This window comes from Canis lupus, chromosome 5 (genome assembly GCF_003254725.2).
Source record: "Canis lupus dingo isolate Sandy chromosome 5, ASM325472v2, whole genome shotgun sequence".
NCBI lineage: Eukaryota > Metazoa > Chordata > Mammalia > Carnivora > Canidae > Canis > Canis lupus.
This window is the reverse complement of record NC_064247.1, coordinates 10828920-10848039: the sequence shown is the minus strand read 5'-3', so window position 1 is coordinate 10848039 and position 19120 is coordinate 10828920. Positions and strand designations below refer to the sequence as shown.

The window sequence follows — 19120 nt, the reverse complement described above, 5'->3', positions numbered from 1 at the left end:
AAGGAAGTGTGGGTGTCCCAAGGACAGCACTCAGGCTGCTTCTGTCTTGAGGTTCCACACCTAAGAGCCAAGCCAAGGAAGCACATCTGTCTGGGAGCAGGGAGAGATGTCCAGAGCACTGACCCCAGTGGTTGAGGGCTTAGGGCTGGGCTGTGTGTGGTGACCTTGGCAGAGAGCCCAACCTGGAGTGAGTCACTGCCACTCTTACCTCTGCAGATGACCCAGGAGTGAAGAGTTGGAGTCACTTGGATGGGGGAGGGGTGTTAGTTGCCTTTTATTGGCCTTTTCTCCCTCTGACTTTCTTGGCCTCTCTGCCATCTCATCTATCCCTCTGCCTCTAGACAGTAGCAGTGTATTTCATATCACATGAGATGCTAGGGAATTCCTTGGGCACTAGTTCAAGTGGCTCACCCACCTAGGACATTGTAGGCAGTGGGGCTCCCCCCAGGGCCAGTGGGAGAGATGGCATGCCTGATTTGTAGGTTTGCTAAAGATGCTTTCCTGTCTCTGAGCTCCTCTGTCCCCCATCCTACCGCAGATTACTCATGTGCACTCCAAAGAGACATTCTTCTTCAGGGCCGACTCTACCTCTCTGAAAATTGGATCTGCTTCTACAGCAACATCTTCCGCTGGGAAACTCTGGTAAAGACCTGGGGCTTGCTCGCCAGGCTAGGACTGGGCAAGCTGCTCCCACTCTTCCCTTTTTTGTTGACTTCCTGCTCTACCCACACCTTTACATAATTCCTAAAAGCACATTGCCCAAGTCTGGAGGGATAGATCTCCTCTGCCATGTCTTCCCCTGCACCCCGCCCCAAGAGAGCATTTGCTTTTGGCAAATGCAGGTGAGTATTCGGCAGGGGTCGCTGCAGAAGGTAGAATGGTTGAGTAAAAGGGGCATTGGCCTTGGCGCCCAGGGTGGTTCGTTATCTGGGTTCTCCAGCTAGTTAGCAGTGTGTCATTAGGCCAGTCCTTTGTTCTTTCTCTGCCTCCTTATCTTATAAAATAGAATGGGTGACTTTTATGGTTCTATCCAGTGCCATCGTTGTGGGTTTCTGTAAGTGGCGAGCAGTGATGGGGTCTCTGCACAGTAATCAGACTGTGTGGATGTGAAAAGGAAGGCCCCGTGGACATCAGCTGAGCCACTGTTGGGCTGTAGGCGAGGCTCAGCCATCATCTCGCTCTGTGGCCTCTGTGATGTAGGGGCCTAAACCAGATGGTCTCTGGTGGGGTGGGGGGGTCCCTCCCAGGTATAGAGATATGTAGGTGAGGTCTGGTTTCCTCTCTCGGAACTGATGCCATGTGAACATCCGTTGCCGACTCAATTAATGTCTCTTCTTGCTTATTATCCATTCTCTGTCCCTCTGGGGGTGCCAGCTGACTGTACGTTTGAAAGACATCTGCTCCATGACTAAAGAAAAAACAGCTCGCCTCATTCCCAATGCCATTCAAGTTTGCACTGACTCAGAAAAGGTAAGTGAGTGGAGTCTAATCTTGGCCCTTCAACCCCCCACTGCCCCAGACCCCCTACTTCTGTATTTCTGTCCTTCAGTGGCCTGAATGTGGGATCCAGGAGGATGGGGGAAGGGGAAGGTAAAGTGATACAGACTGCAGGGACCAACTCCATTGGATCAGGGTGTTTCAAGTCTGAGCACGGGCAAGTACGGAAGGTCTATAGATTCGACTTGGAGCCAGAGCACTTGAACTTGAGTCTCAAGGGTGTGGTATGTAACGTCTCTCAACATGAGTTTGCTCATGTATAACATGGAGCTAGTTCTTCCTATAACAGACGCTTGAAGTGACATCACAGATTTGAAAACAGTAAATTATGAAGTGCTGTGCAAACATATAAGTTGTTAGGTATCGGCATAGCTCATTGGAAGGGACGAAGAGTCTGGTAGGAAGTGGATTGTCCATGCCGCCATGGGGGAAATGTGGCCCGAGGATCATCTCCCTTTCACCAGAGCCCGGAGACCGACAGCTTTGGGGCTTAGGGGTGGACTAGGTCTCTGCTGAACACAGGTCTACAGAGCCTTTGGACTCGGGCAGTTCAGTGGTGATAACAACCATAAGATTTGGGGTCAGATAGTCTTCGGTTTGAATTCTGTTGCCGGCACGGATCAGCTTTGTGATTACAGAAGTCACCTAATCCCACCAGCCTATTTCTCATTAGGTGTTAGCAGTTATGTTTATTTTCCAAGGTTTTCATGTGGTTTAAATGAAGCAGCAGCACTCGTGAAGCCCTTGGATCGTGTTCAGTAAAATCTGGTTTCCCACATTTCCTTCCTGCGTGTTATAAAGGGTCCCCACTAATGTGTAAGGCACAGTAAAGAGGAGTCTCTGTGGTGACTGCTGTAAAATCGTATCCCAGACAGTCAAATATTTGTCGAATTAGCAGATGAGAGGGTGAGTGGGGTAGTGGGTTTGTCTTCTCCATCCCAAAGGGCTAGCTCACAGCTCACCGCTTAACCCGGTTGTAGTCAGTGGTGAAGGAAACTGCTTTATGGAGATGAAACCTCCACAGAGGGAGAAGCACCGTGGAAAGCAGGGGTGAATCCTGCAGGACTTAGTGGCAGTGGGGACCTGAAAGTGCCAGGTACCTGGGCCCCGTGGACCAGTCCCCGTCACTAGAGTACCTTGACATCATGGTCACGGACAACCGAGTCCATAATATTTGGGGATGAAGTCAGTAGCTTTTCTTAGAAGGACAAAGCGCCCTATCTCCCTCCCTTAGTGTGTGAGTCTTACCAGGCACCTCTTGCTGTGTTCTCTTCCGATCTAGCACTTTTTCACTTCATTTGGGGCCCGGGATAGGACGTATATGATGATGTTCCGACTCTGGCAAAATGCACTCCTTGAAAAGGTAAGTGCTGCCCATCCCTTCCTTGGGCCTCAGGACACACATCAATCTAGAACATTCTTTCCCCTGGAGTGAGGGCCCTGTGGAGAGCATGCTTTCACTGTGACGTGGGCTAGCTCCAGAGCAGCCCACGTGTCCTCAAGGTTCTGGAAGTCCCCAGATGTGCTTTGAGTCACGTATTCTCCTCCTGGTGGCGGTGTGTGAACAGCCTCATTGCTGCCCTGGTCGACTTTGGGCAGTTTCAGCTCCACCGTTCTAAAACATACCAGGGTTTGCTTTCACCAGGTCGGTGAGACCCACGGAGGTGGAAAGGACCATCAGGAAGGAATCGGTGTTTATACTCGCAGTTTCGTAGCGGCAGAGAGGCAGGTCACAACCTCAGAAACACATGGGAAGTGAAAGCAGCCAGGGTCAGTCAGGAGGCAGAGAGAGCGAGGGGAAACCACGGGCAAGAGCTTTGATTGTGTTTTTTTGCAGGAAGGAATGGGTGAGGCAGGGCAAGCAGGCCAGCCAGGTTTAGGATTGGCCAGCTCGAATAATCCCATCAGGCTTCAGGATATAGAGACCCTCTCTGGTTGCCTGTCCCTGGGGTACCTGAGACCGGGTGACGTTGGCCCGGACTGTAAGGATCTGGGAAAGAGGGTGGTTGAGGGTCTAGGCTTTGGATCGGCCGGTTATATATAAAAGGTGCGCTTCTGGGTGAGTTGTTTTCTGTCTCCTGGAATTAGCTAATCCCGGGGTGGGTATTCGCTCCCCAGTCCACAAGGCCTCAGATGCCAGTGCATCAGAAATACAGCAAATAGGATAATAGAGTTTATACAGACACCAGTCTGACTTCTCCAGTATCTGAAGGACTGTGAGGGGGCACAGATATTGGCGATATCACAGCCGCATTCCTTAGAGAACTCCCGCTCTGATACTGGGGGATGTTGAGAAACAGCCTCCAAACCAGGAAAAGAGGTGTAATAGAAAAGTTATACGGTTACAATTATATTACATATATATGACACACATGTACATACCTTGACTCCAAAACAACCTAAAGTAAATGGAGCAGAATTTATTATTTAGAATTTCTTCTAACCTGAAGGCCTAGAGCCCTGGCACAAATCCAGGTAACTAATGTGAGCTGAGATCTGTAGCCCTGATGAGCCATTGATAATAGTAAAATGATCATATGCTTGAACCTCCACTGGGAAGTTTGGATCTTGAGTTCACAACCACGGTCATTTCTGAATAAGACAGAGCATCGCCCACATGGTTCGCAGACGCTCCCACAAGGTAGATGTCTGCTGATTGTCCTTGTCCTGGTTGTAGGCAGACAAGCCAAGCCAGGTAGATTGGTCAGAGAAGGGCACAGACAGCAGGGAAATTGTGACAAAGGGGAGGATGTGGTGGGGCAGTGAGGCAGATGTGTGTCCCAGGTGGGGTGAATGGTCTACATAAGGGCCAGGGCTAGGAGGCAGGAGGGCCCGAGGGAAGAGAAGACGATGCCTCCCACTGGCTCGGTGAGGGCCAGCACCTGCCGGCTCAGAGGGCATCCTTGACTCTGCCGTTCTGGGCACTTCTCAGTCACAAAACCAGAGCGCTGGCTCATGGCATCCTGGCACTGCCTGCTTCCTAAACCACGCCTTGGGAGGATGGGCTCGGAAATTCTCAGATCCCTTATCAGATCTGTTGATGGGAAACATTCTTGACGTTTGATTTAAAATGCTTCTTTGTGTTTTGATGCCTTCTGGTTTTCTCTAGCTTTTGCCCTCTTTTTCACATACTGGCCGCACCGTCACCTTCTGTTCCTCCTCCCAATTTACAGCTCATGCGTGTTCCCACCAGGCATCCCTCTTCCACGTTCTGTTGCCCCTTTCCCAAAAATCCAAACCACGAGAGCTCACTTTTCTCAGGACAGTGCTTTTGGGGAGGGCGTGTAGATACCCTTGGAAATAAGAAACTGGAACTAGTCCATACCACTGTAGGCAAACTGATTCTGTTGGAGAATAAAGAAGGAAGTACTCAGGTAGCCAAGAGAGGGTTGGTTGTGATGATCTTTAAGGCCCCTGAAATTCTGAGAACGTAGGCTTCTTTCCAGCCACGGGAACTGTCCCAACTATGGAGTGGCCACTGTTAGTATTGGGAGATTAATGTGGGTCCGGGAGACTGGCTCAAGGCATCAAGTCCAAATCAGAAGCCCTGGGATCACCTTGGCTCCAAGAGTAACATGGATTTATCACACTCAATGCTTGACCTCATCCGTAGGAGCAAAGATGGATAGTTAACCATCCTTAAGGGGTCAGCTGATCCCATTATGCAAACCTGAGCTGTGGGAACAGGGCCAGGTTCCTGGCTTTGCTGAAAGCCATATTTTTAGGTGAAGGATGGGCGTCTTCGCTGTGATCCTGAGAGGAGGAAGGAGGGAGTGGAGGAGGCGCTGCTCTCTTCTTAGTACAGGCAAGGGAGAGTGGAAGCCAGCTTCTCCTGCCCCCAGGGGAGTCCAGCTCAACTCAGTGCCCCTGGGTAGAGTGGGTTCCCGAGGAAGGAAGGGTCAGAGTCGCTCTGTTGTCCCCTGCAGCCCCTGTGCCCCAAGGAGCTCTGGCACTTTGTCCACCAGTGTTATGGGAATGAATTGGGCCTGACCAGTGACGATGAGGACTACGTGCCCCCTGATGACGACTTCAACACGATGGGGTGAGCAAGACTAAGGGTAGCTGCCCAGGGAGCTTCTCCCAAGAGGGGCTGGGATGGGTGGAGGGGTGACAGCCTCACTGGGGAACCATGTCTAAGTGAGTCCACAAAGGAAGTGAGGGTACCTGTGGGGAGACCCTCCTAGGCAGAAGGAATAGCAAGTGGGTGACTGGGCAGAATGAACAAAGGGCAGGCAGAAAGAGGTGAGGAGGCCAAGGGCTACATTCTGAGGACCCTTCGGCCAGTGCAATGATTGGATTTTATTCAGAGTGGGCTGGGAAGCCCTGGGAAGGCTTTTGAGTTGGTAATTGATAAGATCTGACTTAACATTTTAACGGGCTCACTCTGGCTCCTGGATTGAAAATAGATATACCAGGGAGGAACAGGGGCAGACGGGCTAAGAGGCTATTGAATAATTTAGATCGTTTAGATGAGAGGTGAAGGTGGTTTGGGCCAGGAGGGTAGCAGTAGAAATGGCAATAAGCAGTTAGTTGGTGAATACATTTTGAAAGTGGAAGCAGGTATATTTTGAAGGATTTGCTGACAGATTGGAAAAGAACCAAAGATGGCTTTAACGTTTTCTTGGATTTACCAACCGGAAGGCTGGAGCTGTTCCAAACCGAGATGGACAGTATTATAGACCAGACTTTGGGGGAAGATCAATCAAGTTGGGTTTGAGATGACTGCTGGCCAAGTGGAGATGTCACACAGACATTTGTGTATGTGAGTGTGACATTCACCAAGGAATGCTGGGTTAGGGATATCAATTTGGGAATTATGAGGGGGGGCAGCCATGAGATTAGCTGAAACCGTCAAGTGGCTGGATGAACATGGGAAGAAGTTCAAGGTCGGCCTAGGAGCACTCAACAAAAGGAAGAAGCAGCAAAAGAAATTCTGAAAGAACAAGCAGCCAGGTCGGAGGAACACAGGGAGAGCTCTCATCTCGAAGCCAAGGGAAGGAAGCTTTAGGAGAAGGAAGCATCACTGTATCTTGTGCTGTTGATGGGTTGAGAAAGATGGGATCTTGGAGCCATTCTAGCATGTTCGAGGTGGGGAGGTGGGTGGAGGCTCGGTGGTGGTGTGTGGAAGGAATCTCTTAATCTCTGTGAATATCTGTATGATTATCTTTAGGAGGCCTGTAATGGGTTACTCAGAGCTGTCATGTATCCAGGTGGGGTCAAAGGTAAAGTGTAAGTCAGATGTTGATGACCAGGATGGTTTCTCCCTTGGGAGAGGCCACAGTGACATCCCTGAAGTGTCCCTAGAAGGGCGTTCACCTTTATCTCTGGGAGGGTTCCCTTTCAGGTGTCCCAGACAAAGAAGCTCACTAGTTAGGATCCAGAAATTGTGCATTATCACCAAACCATGCTGGTGCAGGGTCTGGTCCTCATCACTGTGTGGGAAATAAAATGTATGCTCAGAGCCCAGGTGTTTCTGTCAGTGGTCCGCTTGGGATGGGATGGAATGCCAGTGGAAGAAAGATAGTTTAAGACACATAATGGTCATAGTTTGGATAGGGTTAAATCTAAGGAGAGTGCATAGAAAAGGTGACTTTGGAGGCAGAAATCGTACACGGGAGGGGAGTGCGAGGTCGGGAGGAGGTTTCAGGAGAGCGGTGTAGCCAGGGGGATGGTGTCCAGAGGAAGGTCATCTGCAAAGCAAAGAAGCAAGAAAGCCCATAGTTTGGGATGGATAGAGAGACCTGAGGTCCTTAGAATAGTCGGTGGTCCTGGCCACTGAGGTTAACGGGGATGCGTGGTGTCTTCTCTCAGCTACTGTGAGGAGATCCCCGTGGAAGAAAATGAAGTGAATGACAGCTCATCCAAAAGCAGCATCGAGACCAAGCCAGATGCCAGTCCGCAGCTACCCAAGAAATCCATCACCAACAGCACACTGACCTCCACAGGAAGCAGCGAAGCCCCCGTCTCGGTATGGGCAATTAGACTGTGGCCAGCGTTTCCTAGCTGAGCTAACTCCGCAGGACCCTGGCCTGGGGACCGGATAGAAGGGAGGGTGGTTACACTGTGGTCGGCTTAGCCAAGGAGGCATCCTGGAGACGATGGGCTCTCTGTTCTGATGGCGAGGTCCCAGGACCCAGAGTCGGGTTCTCAGTGCCTTGGATGCAAGATTTTGTTTGGCTTCCGAGCCGATGAAAACCATCACACGCTCCATTGTGTGAGCTTTGCTCTTGGTGGAAGGCTCCTCATCAGCCCCTCAGTGGGGAACTATCCCAGGTGTTTGGGTTTGTTTGTTTTTTTAAACTGCCTTGATCTGAAGTCAAAATCATACGTGACTCTAGGACTATGGACCTGTTATCTGTTCCCTCATTCAACAATTAGTTTTTGAGTTTCCAGTATCATACACTCCCGATTTATTATACTGCTGCGCTAGACTTCACAAAAGAGGTAAAAATGTGTCAAGAAAGGTCTTTGTTCTCTGACACTTGGTTACAGAGGGGATGGAAGGAAGCTTGGTGAAGGAAGTGTCAGGTGTGCGCTGGCAGGTAGAAGAATGAGAGGGCTCCCCGGAAAGGGGAGCCTCATATTCCAGTGGCTTGGGTGGGTGGGGGTCAGACCACCTGGCCTTAGAATGAAAACATCATTTACCTGGTCCTGATCTCTCCATTTTCCATCTCTGAGGCTATCTTACAAATATAAAGGCTCGTATCTATTTCCTTCTGGGGCTAAGAGGAGAATGAATTAAAAAATGTTTATGAAGCTGTGGAGCGTCTTGGCAGGCGAGTGCTAGTGAGAGGCAGGCTGACATGTAGCATGGTGGGTGAGTGGCTCCAGGAAGGGAGCAGAGACCGAGAGGGCTAACCCTGCTCCCTGCCCAGGCTTCTGTGTGCTCTGTGATGGTGAGCAGGACAAGGAACCTTCTGCTGTGTTCTGTCTTCCATGGCAGAGCTGGGGAAAACGACAGGAGCCCACGGCTCCGGCCCAGCTCCTGAGCAGCTGTGTGAACGGGAGGGTACCCAAGGCCAGGTCCCTAATCTCCCTTCAGAGAGGAGACCCAAAGCAGGTGGCACCTGTTGGGTGACTGCTCTGTCTCCACCCCAGTTCGACGGCCTGCCCCTGGAGGAGGAGGTGCTGGAGGGCGATGGGTCGCTGGAGAAGGAGCTTGCCATTGACAACATCATTGGAGAGAAGATTGAGATCGTTGCGCCTGTGACCTCCCCTTCGTTGGACTTCAATGACAATGAGGACATTCCCACTGAGCTTAGTGACTCTTCTGACACCCACGATGAAGGTGGGCGTTTGAAACTGGGTGTGCGGGGCAGCCTCGCCTCTCTCCATTTTGAAGGCCAACAGGATGTCCCTGTAGGGAGGCTGGAGCCAGTCTCTGGGTTTCTGGTGGGAGGGTGGGTTTATTTGTCATTGGCAGACACACATTTTTCCAGATAGTCCCCACAGGATCCTTATCATTCCATATTTGTCTGTCTTTACTCGATGGATCGCTTTATCCTGCCACCCAGTCTTGTCACTAAACGTACCTGCCTGTTGGCCCCGGCTCTGTTCCTCGTAGAGATGCAAGGCAAGGCAGTGTTCATATGCCACAGGAAAGTGCCAGTCAGCTGTTTCCCAGGAATAATGCGATTTTAATAGAAGCTCGCTTCAGTGACTCCAGTGTTGGGTTTTCAGACCACCAGGCTGCAAGAAAAGGTCTTGCTGGGTCACTTGGACTCACTTGGACTCTGCAATCTGCCCTTCTCTCTCGTATTTCTAGGTAGCGTATCTTCACTCCTGCATCGGGTTAGCTTCTAGGACCTTGGGAATGTGCTGCCTCTGGCATTCTGGGGCCGAGAGGCCTTGTTGTCGGTATTCATGAAATGGGTTGATCCAGTGACTTGATGGAAGGCTAGGACTAGCGCCTGTATGCAGATGGTGCTCATTGAAACATCTGTGGACAGTTTCTCCTGTGGTCCCCTGGAAAGGCTTCCCCACTCCCATCTAGGACGCAGGGCCAGTGCAAAGGATTGCACAGGTTGGGTACTGCACAACAACAGGGGTGCCATTCACTTAGACGTGACTGTCCCCCCACTGTGCTCACATAGTGTTTATCCTGTACAGTTACCAGCCCCCTACAATGTTTCTGAGCCACAGGGGCTCCAGGAATGTCAGCATCTTGCCTGAGACCACATGCCAGCCTCCGTAGGTGGAGTAATTAGGGACTATGGGGTGCCGAGGGCTTAGGAGGAGTGCCGGGACTTTAGCAGCACACAGGCACGTTCTCCGGGAGCAGGTAGAAACCTGAGAAAAGTGACAAGCATTGAAATCTTGGGGGAAACAGGCTGCCTTAGAGAAGAGGAGCAGACCTTGTGTGGTTAGATCACGGCCCTACAGTCCAGCCCAGCCTTAGAAGCTTTTATTTTATTTTTAAAAAATTTTTAAAGATTTTATTTATACATTTGACAGAGGGAACACATACAAGCATGGGGAGTGGCAGGCAGAAGGAGAGGGAGAGGGATCCCTGGGTGGCGCAGCGGTTTGGCGCCTGCCTTTGGCCCAGGGCGCGATCCTGGAGATCCGGGATCGAATCCCACATCAGGCTCCCGGTGCATGGACCCTGCTTCTCCCTCTGCCTGTGTCTCTGCCTCTCTCTCTCTCACTGTGTGCCTATCATGAATAAATAAAAAAAAAAAAAAAAAAAAAAGAAGGAGAGGGAGAAGCTGGTCTCCTTCTGAGCAGGGAGACCGACACAGGGCTGGATCCCAGGACCCTGAGAGCATGACCTGAGCCGAAGGCAGAGGCTTGACGCACTGAACCACCCAGGCGCCCCAAAAGCTTTTTTTATATGAAGAGGTAGTTACAGATGAATCCGTGTCCCTTTGATGCACCTGTGCCGTGGTTGCAATGCCGTGTGTTGTCAGTTGTGCTTAACTTACAGGCTCTGGATAACAGAAGTGTCTGGGTGCAGGGAAGCTCAGGAAATAATCCTTTATTGAAATTTTAGTCTAAGATCAGCTTAATTAGGAAGGCTTGAAAATGTAAAAGCAAATAGTATGTTCCCATAGTCTCTGCAAAGGCGGGATGAAGAGAACGCCCAGTGAGTTGTGTGCACATCAGCGACAGAGGAGTTGGACACATGCACAGTCACGAGCCACTACCCACTCCGGCCGCCCTTGACCCTTGGTGGCCAATGCTGCATAAGTGCTCTGGGGGTGTCCTTGGGGCCACCCACCCCTCCGCCCCCAGTCTCTACTTCCTCATCCTCTTCTGTGCAGGGGAGGTCCAGGCCTTCTATGAGGACCTGAGTGGCCGGCAGTACGTGAATGAGGTCTTCAACTTCAGCGTGGACAAGCTCTATGACCTGCTGTTCACCGACTCGCCCTTCCAGCGGGACTTCATGGAGCAGCGGCGCTTCTCCGGTCAGTTTTTCCAGGGCCAGCGCCTCCCGTCCCTTCCCTTTAGGGCCACCCTTTTTCCTCTTCTCCAAGTCTCCCCGCACCCCCACCCCCCATGGCCCTGGGACACCCTCTTTCCAGCCCCGTGCCAGGGCCCTGCTCACTACTCCTTCCCCCACGGCTTAGCCTTACGCTCGCCCACTGTGCGCCAGGCCCCAAAGGCTCACCAACGAGTCGCCCTCCCAGGGCTCACCGTGTAGCAAAGAGTAGCCTCGACCCCTTACTGCTCAGCCTCCATGGCCTGCCGAGCGCATTACATCATCTCGTGTAACCCGGATCTGCCGGATGTGCGAGCCTTGCGGGCCCCGGGGTACCCATGAAGCCAGAACTCCGACCTTTCTTACTTGCCCAGGGCCGTGCACCTCTGTAGGGCCCGAGCCAGGACTCCCATCCAGGACTCTGCACGGCCCTCCTCATACCTGCGTGCTCCTGTCTCCTCCCCTTGCCCTGGCTCTGCCCCACGCACGGACTGAGGCTCTGGCCTAGCAGAGCCGCTGGGCATCCGACTCTGTGCGAGGGCATTTGACATCAGCGTCGCCCTCTGCCAGGAGGAGAGGGCAGGCTGAGGGCACCGGGAGGGCACGCCTCAGGGGAGAGGGCTTGTTCCCAAGGATCCCGGGCCCTTGTCACAGTGACTCCAGTGTTGCCAGCACCCCCGCAGGTGGCCCCGAGACCGCCTGTCCCAGCCCCGGGAACAATCAGCATTCTGGAGGCCTGTGTAGAATTTCGGCAATGCCACAATGAGCCTCTTTCTGCTTTCACTCCCTGCGCCTCCCACCCTCCTCCCTGGGCCCTCGGGCTCCCATTTGCTTCCTTTTGGGGGCCAGGCAGCAATCAGTATAGTCAAGAGTTCACTTGGGAGGGGAGATTCAGACGTGGCCAGGGCATGCCTCTTTCCCTCCCTCATTCCGGGGCTCTTCCCCACCCTCAGATATCATCTTCCATCCATGGAAGAAGGAAGAGAATGGAAACCAGAGCCGAGTGATCCTCTACACCATCACCCTTACCAACCCTCTGGCCCCTAAAACTGCCACCGTCAGGGAGACGCAGGTGAGTCAAGGGCAGGGGCCTGGGCGAGTGGCACGAGTGTCGGGGCCCTGCACGTGCACGGCGGGGGAGCGTGGGGAGCGGAGCAAGGGCGGTGCCGTTCCCGTCCTGCTTCTCTTGTGTTTTGTGCCACGGACCCTTCTCCCCACAGACCATGTACAAGGCGAGCCAAGAGAGTGAATGTTACGTGATAGACGCCGAGGTCCTCACGCACGACGTGCCCTACCACGACTACTTCTACACCATCAACCGCTACACTCTCACCCGCGTGGCTCGGAACAAGAGTCGACTCAGGTGTGGCATCTGGAGGGGCTGCGTGGGTTCCCAGGGTGTTCCTGGTGGGCGTGGGTGTCCTTGCTCGTGGGGTTGCAATAGAACAGGGGTTTGGTGAAAGGCTACAGAGAGACCTGTCGGGAATCGAGAAGCTCTGAACCACCCACGTCTCAGAAAGGCCTGCATTATTCTCATCGTATTCTTTTATATATATATATATATATATATATATATATATATATTTCTTTTTTTAATTTATTTAGTTTTGGTGCCTGTGCTGGTCTCTATCTACGCCTCCCTCACTCCCTCCTTCCTCCCTTCACTTCCCTCCCTCCCCTCTTCTCCCTCTTGCCTCCACCATCCTTCCCCGCACAGGGTCTGGGCTTCTCACTTCCAGCCTCTTTGGAGAGTCTCCTGATTAGACCCCCTTTCTGTCCAGTTCACGCAGAGGCAGCTTGCTGACCTCAGATAAGCCTCTACAGAAAGGCGCCCGCCCGCAATCCCATGAACGCTTGCTGGGTAGAGTGGGGGTGAGGTGACTCAGAAGCATTGGCATGCCCAGGTCAGGCCCTGCTGTCCCCGAGGACAGCGGGGAGAGGGCCAGGCAGCCTTCAAAAGGGGAGCATACCCTGGGAGCAGCCGTGACACAGGAAGAGGGGAAGGGGCTGGGGTGCGAGCAGCGTGGGCAGCAGAGGGACCTGTGACTGGGAGAGGGAATGCCTGGAAAAAAGCAAGAGCTGGTAAGGTGGTGGTGTGGAGAGGCAGGAGCCAGGGCCGGCGGCCAGTCACTCTCCTAAAGGTCGGAGTGACAGAGCCCTAGAGCCTGGTTGGGACTTGTAAGTCTCTGCAGAAGAGACGAAGGACCCCCGTGGCTGGCCGGCCGCCTGGCACCATCCGGAGAAGGCGGCGTGGCCTCATGAAAGAACTATGGGTCTGGAGTCAGGAACCCTGTTTGTTAGCCCCTCTCTGGTCTCCTGGACTGTTCTAGAACTCCCATTTTCTCACTTATAAAGTGAGGCTCAGAGGCGCCTCAGGGGCTCAGTGGTTTAGTGCCTGCCTTCAGCATGATCCTGGGGTCCCGGGATCGAGTCCACCATTGGGGTTCCCTGCAAGGAGCCTGCTTCTCCCTCTGCCTGTGTCTCTGCCTCTCTTTCTCTGTGTCTCTCATGAATAAGTAAATAAAATCTTTTTAAAAAATAGTAAAATAAGGATCAACCCGCTGATTCCGCTGGCCTCTGAAGGTGGCCGGGGAGATTGGCTGGCCTAGCGGGTGTGGCGTGAAGGGGCTTCTCACCTCGCCAAGTGCAGCACCGATGTGATGCTGCTTTGCACTTAAACCCCTTTCCCAGCAGCGGAGGGTCTGCCCAGGAAAGGCTGACCCATGCCTGGCTTGTCCTGCAGGGTCTCCACGGAGCTGCGCTATCGAAAACAGCCCTGGGGCTTAGTGAAAACGTTCATCGAGAAGAACTTCTGGAGTGGGCTGGAGGACTACTTCCGCCACCTCGGTGAGCAAGGGCTGAGCCATTGGTTGAACTGCAGACTCCGGTTCAGCTGCTCAGCGGCCGCCGTTCCGGGGGAGTGGGAAGCACAGAAGTGGGGGCCAGATCCAGATGGTGGGGGGTGTCATGGGCTCCCTACGGCGGCCCCAGGAATGGATACAGAATTTGGCATGTCTGTGGACCTGTGCGTTTTCCAAGAGGCTTTGCCTGTAACTACTATGGGACCTGTGATCTCCCCCCCGCCCCCGCACATGATGTTACATCTCGTCACACCGGCGGTAATACACTTATGGAAAGGAAGAGCCTATGAATGCATCCATTTGGGAATGCGATGCACCCCAAACTGTCTACGTGAGGTGCAGATGTTGGGAACCTGTGTCTCTGCACAATGTTGAGCAGCCCAGGAGAGGGGTTTGGGTGGGGCTGCATCCCAGTGGTACTTCCTGAGGCTTGTGGCCATCCCTAAGGGACCCGTGTCCTCGCAGGCAGCATCCCAGCGCAGTGTGGGAAGACGGTTCTCTTATTAGAGAGGGCTGAGCTCTAGGAGTAAACAGTTGTTTCCGGAGGCCGGTGCGCCGAGCTGGAGGTAGAGACGGATGGCCTTCTGTCTCATGCAGAGAGCGAGCTGACCAAAACGGAGAGCACCTACCTGGCTGAGATGCACAGACAGTCCCCCAAAGAGAAGACCAGCAAGGCCCCGACGGTACGGAGGAGGAAGCGTCCGCATGCCCACCTGCGGGTGCCGCACCTGGAAGAGGTGATGAGCCCCGTCACCACACCCACTGATGAAGATGTGGGCCACAGGATCAAACACGTGGCAGGTGCGTGCCAGCTGGGAATGGGCGGCTTGGCTTAGGGCCCCGGGCTAGAGCTGTGTGCCCGTGCCGAGACACACGTCCGCTCTCATCTCGCATCCTTGGGTATAGATTGGATATAGTTTGCACCTAACTCCTTATTCAGCCTCCCGAAGCTCCGCCTAGTTCGCTTTGCCCTTTACTAAAGGGACTCAAGTTCCTCAGTGTCTGCTGAACAGAAGTTCCCAGGTCCGTCTTGATGGACTCAAATGAACAGCTTCCAAGTTTTTGGCAAATGCACCAGGGAGCAGCCACAGCTCAGGCCAGAGATGACCTCCCGACACAAACGTCAGGGAGTCCGAGGCAGCCCCTCTCACCTGGCCCCCAGAGGCCCACCCAGGACCTGCCATCGCAGGCAAAGGACTCCCTTGACAGGTCTTCCTCTTCCCATCCAACCATGCACAACCTCGTGTCTTCATTCAGACATGGTGGCCTGTAGCCATAAGAGGCCTCAAAAAACCACTGATTCAGTATTTTTCAGGCCATGATTTGCACACCCTGGTGTTCCTTGGGAGGGGCACAGGAGAGGAGGGTGGCAGCCTTCTGGGTCCAACCCTGTCAGCCTCAACCAGAGCACTCCCTTATGTATAGGATTTCTGACTAGCATGGTATGTGAATAAACCGACTCTCCGAGAGGAGTTGAGACTCATCAGCACCACATCACTGGTTATGGGTGACGCTGAGTTGAAGGCTGACACTGGTCCCAGCCCCTGTGTGGTTGCATGTGCCACGGTTCCACTGCAGAGCCCTTTGTCCTGCCCTGGCATGTCCTGGCCTCATAAGGCCATGGAGTTTCCAGTTAGTTTGGACTTGAATGTCCACGTTGCCTGACCCAGCCCACGACCTTGACCTTGGGGAGCTTACCATGTACTTTCGGAGAGCTGAGTGGATCTATCATCTCGTGGTCGTGACAGCATCATGGACAGTTCAGTCATTCCCTGTGGTTCTGTGCGTGACGGCTGTCCCAGCAGCCCGTGGGCTCCTGAGCCAGCATGGTCAAGGCCTCTTTGTTCTCCCCGCAGGTTCCACGCAGACACGGCATATCCCCGAGGACACCCCTAACGGTTTCCACCTGCAGAGCGTGTCCAAGCTGCTGCTGATTATCAGCTGTGTGTAAGGGATCCCAGCTCTCCTCCCTGGCCCCGCCACCTGCCCTCCCCGCCTGCTGGCTCCTCAGGCGAATGAGCGCCCCTCACTGTGACCTCGGCCTTTCTTTGTCCTCCAGCCTTCTCTCCTCAGACCACTTGCTCTGTCCATCATTCCTTGCTTCTTTGCTGCTTTTTCTCCATTTTATTAAGCATTTGCTGTAAGCTGGGCCTTCCGGATGGAGAACAGAATGTTGTATGCGGAACCCATGCCCTTAGGAACCTACTTTCAACTGATTAAGACAGACAGGAAATTTAGAATTACTATCCCGTGGGAGAGATGCTAACAGAGACTCTACATAGCATCGTAGAAGCCCATTCATTCACGCGAGGGATGTCCTGAGTATCTGCTGTGTGCCGGGTGCGGGGACCGGGCACTCATGGGCTCGTACTTTGGCGGGAGAGTCAGACAAAATCAATGACTACGGTCCAGGGTAGTATATGCTTATATTAATGTAAATAATTTATAGTATCACCGTCATGCTATAAAACAGGAGACTCAGTACCGTTCACAGAAGGATGCCGGGCAGGGAGAGAGGATGTGGGAAGAAATGCACGTGGCCCATGGAGAGCACAGCTGTGTGCAGCGTACGCCCATAGCCTGCCCTGGACGCCCCTGAACCGCTGGGAGCAGGGGGTCCCTGGACGGCCGAGTGCAGACAGCTCAGCTGCCCGGTTCAGCCTGCTGCCGGAAACCCCCACTTTTCCTGGAGTTGGGGGTGTGCTGTGAGCATGTGGGGGTGCAGGCAGGTGAGGGGTTTGGGAGCTGCCCAGACGCGGGCCCTGCCAGCTGTGCACCAGGCACTAGCCTGTGTCTGCTGCTTCTGTGGCACCCCCTCCCACTCCTCCAGGCCCCTACTTAACTCGTTTTCAGAGAGGCAGAAGCAGAGGCAACCCCCCTCCCCGCAGACCTACCAGGAAGCCCTGGAGTGACGTGATTGGCTTTGCTTTTTTTTTTTTTTTTTTTTTTAAAAGTCACTGACAGCCACGGGGGGAAGCCTAGAGAAGGCAGGGTTGGAGGCAAGCAGGCTGTTGGAGTAAGTGGCAGAGTTGTAGGTGAGCGTGACTGCCCAGCCGGGGACGGGGCTGGGGCCCAGAGGTCCGGCAAGGCGAAGACCCATGGCCCGTCTGGTTGGGTAGCTGGAGAAGAGCGCCCGGAGACCGTGGTGTCATTAATTGATACCTGGAACGGGGTGCAGAGCTGTCAGAGAAGATTGTCTGGGCTCTGGGTGTATCTTGAGTTGCCGTAGGTGATCCAGGTGGAGGGGCCAGGTACTTGCTGACGTGCACCTGCAGGGAGGCAGAGAAGCAGAGCTTCCCGATGCTGACTTAGCAGCAGCCTGGCAGCCACGGGTGAGAATGAGACCATCCGAGGGCAGCGCCGAGCGTCACAAGCAAAGGGGGCCGCAGACAAGGGGTGGGCACCACAGAAAGTATGGGGGGCCCATGAGGATCGTGAGGCGGGCTCTCTTCTCACCCTACATAACAAAAAAGCAGGTGTAGATTCTTCGGCGTGTGGCCTAAGGAGCCGGGGCATTTTTGCAAAGTCGAACGCCAAGGCAGCTGTGCAGCCAGGAAGATTCGTGTTTAGCACCCTCCATCTGGGGGACTCGTGTGGTTCTGTTAAGTCTCTCCTATTGGGTTTGGTAGATAGAAGACTTGAACTTCAGGTGAGTTCTCTTGCACGTCGGTGTACTCACAAACGGTAGAGCGTGGCATCAGCGAGCGTGGGCGCTGTGTTAGGTTAACAATCGGGCCTCCTCACTCAACACTTAGAGCGCCCGGCAGTGGGTCTGCAGACAGTGTGCATGTGGAAGGGAGACCCGAGCCACCAGTCCCCTGCCTTGAGGCCACTCTGCCCTCCGTCCTCGGTTGTCTGGTTCTCTGCGTAGACCCATCGCGGGGCCTTGCCTCAGGCAGCATGCAGGGGCGTCCCTGGACCTGCACGGAGCGCAGACGGGATTGTGCACACAGACCCGGATGCGGGGGCTGAGACTGAGCGCCTCCCATGCTCCGGAGGTGGACGTCCGGGTCCTCGGGCACGTGCTGGCACAACTGAAGTCGGCATCGTGGCGAGTCACCAGGAAATTTAGAGATTGTTCTGGAAAAGTCTCAGAGCCCTGAGAACACTGCTGGGGTCGGGGATTGGCAGCTGCCAACTCCAGGAGCACTACCCTCCCAAGGGCTGGGAGCAGAAGAAGACCCCAGTTACATACATGTGTGTGCGTGCACACACACACACACACACACACATACACACGCTTTGAAAGGTCAAAGGCGTAGTATGAGATCTTCTTGTTGAAGAAGATCTTGTTGATCTTCTTGTCTTTTTCCATCGTTTGTTCTGCCCTCTGGTGGGTGCGTGTGTCCCTACGTGTGCCCGTGCCGCCGCCTCCAATGGTAAAGCCCCCTGGAGGGCCTCCTGTGTGTGTGCAGGGCGCTTCCATCTGCTCCCCCAGCCCACGCGCGTCGCAGCCCCAGCAGGGCAGGGACCGTGCCCGTTGAGGAAGGGGCTTCAGAGGAGCCAGGGGAGCTTCATCAGAAGTTAGGAACCTTGAAGCGGTGAGCCAGGATTGTACCCAGGTCCGTGCGTCGCTGCTAGATCCCCTTGCTCCCCGAGTCTTCGCCTCATGGCAGTCCTGGAGGCCCAGAGAAGAAGAGAAGGTCCCCAGTCTCTCGGCTCCCTCTCTCTGACCCGTTCTGGTCCAGCCCGGGGAACCTCACGAGCCCTGCGGGTCTGGGCAGGTGCAAAGGGGAGACGGTGCGTTAGGACATCCCGCTGACACCTGTCAGGTGGATCAAGCAGGTGGCCGATGGCTCCACCCTTGTGCCTCCGGGTGGCCGGGCAGGAGGACTTTCCTCCGTGTGTCACCCTTGAAATACTACGATCTGTTCGCAGCTGCTGTCTCTTGCTCCTTGCTTGCTGGGCCTCCCCGTCCGTCCGTCCATCCTCGCTTGCGGTATTTCTTCCCCCCGACTCGCTTGCTCTCTGGCTTGGTTGCAGTGCCGCCCTCCCCGTCCCCACACCGGCCCGTTCTAACCTCTGCCTCCTCCCCATTTTTCCTCCTTGCTCTCCCATTAGGATCTGTTTCAGGTACTGGCTCTCTGATTGCTCCGTTTGTCCTACATCTCTTTTCCTCTCCATCTCCCCTCTTGCCCCTGCACCCAGGGTCTGGGTGGCTCTTGTGCGGCTCTCCTTCCCGATGCCTTCACCCATACGCCCCTTCGTGGCTCTCCTGCTGTGTCCTGGCCCCTGCAGAGGAGAGCGCTGCTCTCTCTCCCTCTCCCCCTAGCAGCATCCTTCCCACTCACTCACTCACTCACTCACTGCCATGCTTCAGGTGACCAGTGGTCAAGGACAG

The 19120-nt window shown here is 54.1% G+C and overlaps 1 protein-coding gene across 15 annotated transcripts in view; it reads left to right on the top strand.

Annotated features, from left to right (window-relative positions):
• The window catches only part of GRAMD1B (GRAM domain containing 1B), a 236148-nt gene that overhangs the window by 208487 nt on the left and 8541 nt on the right, over positions 1-19120 (top strand). For all 15 annotated transcript variants that reach the window (XM_049109832.1, XM_049109837.1, XM_025465167.3 and 12 more), the window contains 12 exons: positions 539-642; positions 1375-1470; positions 2780-2860; positions 5424-5539; positions 7309-7465; positions 8596-8785; positions 10761-10904; positions 11872-11990; positions 12139-12281; positions 13662-13765; positions 14377-14580; positions 15636-15726. In XM_049109832.1, the coding sequence (XP_048965789.1) occupies positions 539-642; positions 1375-1470; positions 2780-2860; positions 5424-5539; positions 7309-7465; positions 8596-8785; positions 10761-10904; positions 11872-11990; positions 12139-12281; positions 13662-13765; positions 14377-14580; positions 15636-15726 (1549 nt within the window). The remainder of the gene's footprint in view (positions 1-538; positions 643-1374; positions 1471-2779; positions 2861-5423; positions 5540-7308; positions 7466-8595; positions 8786-10760; positions 10905-11871; positions 11991-12138; positions 12282-13661; positions 13766-14376; positions 14581-15635; positions 15727-19120) is intronic.